The 5,720-nt window shown below is 42.0% G+C and overlaps 1 protein-coding gene across 1 annotated transcript in view; it reads right to left on the bottom strand.

Moving 5' to 3' along the window:
* Positions 1-5,461: 5,461 nt before the first annotated feature.
* Positions 5,462-5,720, bottom strand: part of LOC129096429 (homeobox protein unc-4 homolog) — a 6,169-nt gene continuing 5,910 nt past the window's right edge. The window contains exon 3 of the mRNA XM_054605206.1: positions 5,462-5,720. This exon is cut by the window's right edge and continues 898 nt beyond it. Coding sequence (XP_054461181.1) covers positions 5,512-5,720 — 209 coding nt within the window. The 3' untranslated portion in view covers positions 5,462-5,511.

Here is a 5,720-nt window from a genome sequence, read left to right as displayed (position 1 = left end):
TTGTAAGCATTTCTTATAGAATGAGGGAAGGTCATGAAGTATATAAGTGATAAAACGTTTAGTATGTTTTTTAGCTGTCAGAGAGTATCCAAAAGATCACACAGAACATTCTGATTAAAAATTAACCATCTATAGCTTCTGATGTAAAATAGAAATGCTACTAAAGTGTTTAACTTATACATTCTCTAATACTTCTAATTAAGTTTAATTGTATAACTCTAATTAGTTCTGAGATAATTTAGATTATCTTTAATATGTAGGATGTGTACATTGATTTAAAGGTGCCTCTGGTTTATAAATATATTTGAGGTCTAAGTGATTTGAAAAGCTTCAGTTTTTGTTAAATCTGTCACATGAGTTATCACTTTTCATTCTTGAACTTGGGGAAAAAAAAATATTTTAAGAAAACTTTATAAAAACTAAACTTTGTGATGACATTTCCAGAGCTTTCATCCACATCTCACATGTCTTCATAGGTATCTATCAGTGAAGTATGATGGAAAAATAATAACTATAATAAATACATAGCACATTTAAAACACATACAACAAAGTGCTTTATTGTGCTAAAAAAAACAACTTGCAATTGTTAAGTTTATTTATTTATTTATTTTGTCTGAATGAATTCATATGTTTTATTAGGACTGATCTTTTTGAAACTGAATAAGATGGAGTTTACTATCAGGCCTATTTCCTATATAATGATATATTTATATATATATATATATATATATATATATATATATATATATATATATACCAATACTTTGATTTAGCAACCGTTTACTGAATCCAATAGGTCTCTCAGAGGATGCTGCTGTCTGGCTGCAGGCCCTTCCAGTCCGGATCAAAGACGCCTAAACCTGATGACAAAAGCTGCTAATTTACTCCGTGTCGGAGCGAGGGAGGTGATGGAGAGTCAGAGAGGAGGAGGAGGAGGAGGAGGAGGAGGAGGGGGGTGGTTTAATAGCTTCTTGAAATTACGTCGATAATTAATTGTGCAAATTTGTTTCTATTAAATAAGAACAACACGTATTGAAGAACTCAATTAGCGTTAATTAATCCCGCTTCTAAACTGCGTGAGATTGGAGGACTTTTCTCTTCTTCTCTGACAGTATTTCTCTGATTCTTTCTAACCTCGGGGTTCTTCTTCTTCTTCTTCTTCTTCTCCTTCTCCCCACTCTTGGAGGTTATATGCAGCTATTTGACTCTCCCTTCTTCTCCTCTCCTGTTTTTTCTTCTTCTTCTTCTTCTTCTTCTTCTTCTTCTTCTTCTTCTTCTTCTTCTTCTTCTTCTTCTTCTTCTCCCCACTCTTGGAGGTTATATGCAGCTATTGGACTCTCTCTTCTCTTCTCCTCTCTTGTTTTCTTTTCTTCTTCTTCTTCTTCTTCTTCTTCTTCTTCTTCTTCTTCTTCTTCTTCTTCTTCTTCTTCTCCCCACTCTTGGAGGTTATATGCAGCTATTGGACTCTCTCTTTCTTTTCTCTTCTCTTCTTCTTTTTTCTTCTTCTTCTTCTTCTTCTTCTTCTTCTCCTCCTCCCCACTCTTGGAGGTTATATGCAGCTATTGGACTCTCTCTTCTCTTTCTTCTCTTCTCCTCTCTTGTTTTCTTTTTTTTTTCTTCTTCTTGCCTCCTCTTGAGAATTGGAAATGGGGGGAGGGATGGAGACGGGGAATGTGGAAGGTGCTAAATTAGCTGGCTGATCCGCGCTCATTGCCGCATACACATCCCCCTATTACCGCAGCCCCGGCGCCGCTTAGTATTCCGGGCATGGCGGGCGCGTCCCGATAGCAGATTTATCAAATGGGAAAATGAATGTATGATGATCAGTTAAATTGAAAATCAGCGCCCGGGTGACAGGCCGCGCTGACACCTCGGTAATTAGAAAGAAAAATGATGGCGTCCGAATGCATAATAGAGCAAAAACAATTTACGCTCTTCCCTCCTCATCCACCACCACCTCCTCCTCCTCCTCCTCATCCACCACCACACGCCGTAATGATCGCGCGCTCAAATTGAAAATTTTCTCCCGGTTTGAAATTGAATTCATAAAGTGTGATGCATGAGCGGCACGGGCACAGCGGGAGGGCCTGTCCGGTCCGGGCTCCGCGTGATCGATCGCTCGTTTGTGCTCGTGCCATCAAAAAACCCCTCTCTCTCTCTCTCTCTCTCTCTCTCTCTCTCATAGTCATGTCTCATATTGTAGCCCTAGATGTATATATATATATCAAACTGAAGTTATAGTCAGATTGATCACGTTTCTGTATTCACATATGGACACGCATGTCTTTTTATTCCCAGAATTGACAGCAAAAAGTAAGAATTTGTCTTGTTTTGACATGCGCGAAACATGTTTTTTTCTTTATCGTTTTGAACCAAAACAATGTTAAAAGCATCCAAAGTGCTTAACCAAAGCTGTTTCCACTGCTGATCTGCACTTTACGACTATAATCTGTCAGAGTTCTGCTTCCAAAAGGCATTTCCTCTACAGATATACTGCAGGTTCCTCATTGTGAGGCCTTTAATTACAGCCACAGGTCCGACTACACGCAGATGATGTAGTGATATACTTGAAGGATGTAGGCTGTAGGATGTTACCTCTAATGCTACGACATGGAGGCCCAATCTATGTCCAAAGTAAACTCATAACCTTATTTTTCATCTCATTTATTTAATTATTTTGGGTAAAAAAAATAATATACAACATAATCTACAACAAAAGGCGCATTTTTGTGGGCTCCTTGTGTCCCGCAGCACAAACACACCATACAAGGCCTTGCTGAAGGGAGATCAGACCTATATTTTCTAATTAATCACACTCTTGAAGCCAAACCGATTATAATAAAAGCCCCCTTCCCCCCGTCCCCGTCCAAAAAAAAAAAAAAAAAAGAGAATAAAAGTAGAAATTTCACAGCTCACACGCGGAATGAACGATTTAATGTGATTGTTTCGGTCGAAGGGGACGTTTCCCGAGGCCTTGTGGGGGAATAATGTCCTTATGAATTAAATAATAGGGTTATTACTTTCATTGATTTTAGCTGTCTGGGAATTTAGTGCTCAGCTCCGGTCTTAACCCGTCCTCCTCCTCCTCCTCCTCCTCCTCCTCCTCTTCTTCATCCCCGCTCCCTCCTCGTCCTCTTGTCTAATTATTTCCCTATAAGCCCCCCGCTTCCTGCAGCGCAAATAGCAGAGTCACCGAGAGAAAATTATGTAAATATTATTAAAGGGACTCAGGCACGGAAATTCATTTTCGGTCGTCGCAGCAGAGCAAAGCCCTGTCCCTCGGATCCCCCTCAATTTATTTGCAAATAAAGGCGAGGTGACCGGGAGGGATCAGGGATATTTAGCCGGGCTGTCAACGCGCACTGGCTTGCCGAGAATTAATGGTTTTAATAATTGGGATTTCAGTTCCCAGGGAATTGGTGGCGTTTACACTTCATAAGCTAAACACACTCACACACACAAAGAAACGGGCGTGCGCGTCATGTGAGCGCGCACACACACACACACACACACACACACACACACACACACACACACACACGCACGCACACACACACACACACACACCTGCACTTTAAGGAGAATCCGTCTTCTCTTCTGTCCCCCAAAAAAACATCTTTTAATTCAGCCATTCTTCACTTTCTTACTTTTTTTTCTCTCTTTTCCCAGAATTGACAGAAAAAAGTAAGAATTTGTCTTGTTTTGTTTTTTTTCTCTCTTTTCTCTTACTTTTTTTTTTTTATTATTATATTTTTTTTAGCTCAGCCAACAATTGGTCAAAAAATTATTAATGCAAGTCTGGCACATCACACTTTTTTTTATTTTATTATTATATTTATTTTTAGCTCAGCCAACAATTGGTCAAAAAATTATTAATGCAAGTCTGGCACATCACCCCCCCCCCACACACACACACACACCACACTCTCCTATATCTTTATCTGTCTCCCCCCCTCCCCTTCCCCTCCAGGGACTCTCAGTCCTATTAGAACAAGAAAAAACATCTTTTAATTCAGCCATTCTTCACTTTCTTACTTTTTTTTCTCTCTTTTCTCTTACTTTTTTTTTTATTTTTATTTTTTTTTAGCTCAGCCAACAATTGGTCAAAAAATTATTAATGCAAGTCTGGCACATCACTCCCCCCCTTCTCCCTCTCCCTCTCCTATATCTTTATCTGTCTCCCATCCTCCCCCCCCCCCCCCTTCCCCTCCAGGGACTCTCAGTCCTATTAGAACAAATGACGAGGGGCCCGAAAAGAAAGAGAAAACGAAAGAAAAAGGCGCATGCAGGCGGGCGCGCGCCTGTCCTATTATGTGCGACACATGATCAATAGCGCGATAACGCAGCAACATCAATATAAGCGACAGAACAATGAGGGATATCATCGAGCATCTGTCTTAATATAGCCGACTACAAGGGCCGTCTGACAGCCGCGGAGGCTCATGAAAATTCCGCCCCACGAATCTAGAGCCATCTCCTCCTCCTCCTCCTCCTCCTCCTCCATCTCCATCTCCATCCTCCTCCATCCTCTCCTCCTCCTCCATCCATAGACTATGCGCACACACGCACTGCAGCTGGCGTGGCTATTATTTTCCCATTTCAATTTGACACCCCTGCCTTTCATGCTAATTCTATTATTGTAGGAAGTTTATGTGATTCCGTATCACTAGAAATCGGTAATGTCTAATAACCCTTTGGGGCTGAAAGGAGGGGAAGAGAAGGAAAAAAAGAGAAAAAAGAGAGAAAACGCCAAAAAAAAAAAGAGAAAACTGCCTCCAGACCCGCGGCAGCCAGTGGGAAAATAATTACTTTCATATCAAAACTCAGCAGGAGGCGCAGGGTCCTACAGCCCGCGGCCACTAACCTCATTCCGGCTCGGCCTTTCAAATGAATAAATTTGTTAAAGCAATAAATACAAACAGCCAGACGGACTGGAGGCCCGGCCCCGGCTTCACTACACAGAGAAAAGAGGGGAAAAGGGGGGGATTTATCTGCTGTTACACGACAAGAACTCCAGCCGCCGTGATCCAAAGGTCCCCCCCTCAACAGGGCCCTACAAAGACAGGGATTCAAATTTAAACAATAACTTTATTTATCAAAATGTTCACATATAAATATCATTTTCTCGTTTATACAATATCTGAGGATCTTTGTTGTGTGTTACGATGTTTATCGTGGCCGAGTGTTTGTTTACAAGTTGTTCACCCCCCAAAAAAACCCCCCCAAAAACAGAGAGAAAGAACCTGCTTCTAAAGGTGTTTGGGCCTAAAAAAACAACAACAAAAGGCTGAATGTGAGGAGAGATGGAGCTTATTTTTGGGAGGGGAGGGGAGGGGAGGGAGGGCCATCTGGATTGATCACACATTATGATTAAAAAATAGATGAGGATTAAGTCTCCTGGTTCCTGATATGTTGTGTTGGAGTGCCTCGGCAGAGCTTTGGGAATGTTTGACTAGTCTGAGCGGCGTTCTTCCTGGTCCTTTTGTTTATGTTTGCTCCATCGCAAGTGTTAGTCCATATCGACGTCCTCTCCATCTGTCCCGGGTGTTTCCTGACCGTCTGTGTTTGCCTCCAGACGCTCGGAGGGGTCTGGAGACGCTCGCTCCTCTCTCGCGCCCGGCCCGCCGTCGTCTGTCGCTGCCTCCGTCGGAACTTTGGAACTCCTCTGGCTGTCGCTGTCGCCGGAGCTCGGCCCGTTTGCTGACGGAGAAACGGGGA

Source organism: Anoplopoma fimbria, chromosome 9, assembly GCF_027596085.1.
Source record: "Anoplopoma fimbria isolate UVic2021 breed Golden Eagle Sablefish chromosome 9, Afim_UVic_2022, whole genome shotgun sequence".
Taxonomy (NCBI): domain Eukaryota; kingdom Metazoa; phylum Chordata; class Actinopteri; order Perciformes; family Anoplopomatidae; genus Anoplopoma; species Anoplopoma fimbria.
Note: the sequence above shows the minus strand (reverse complement) of the source record. Positions and strands in the feature narration are given on the sequence as shown.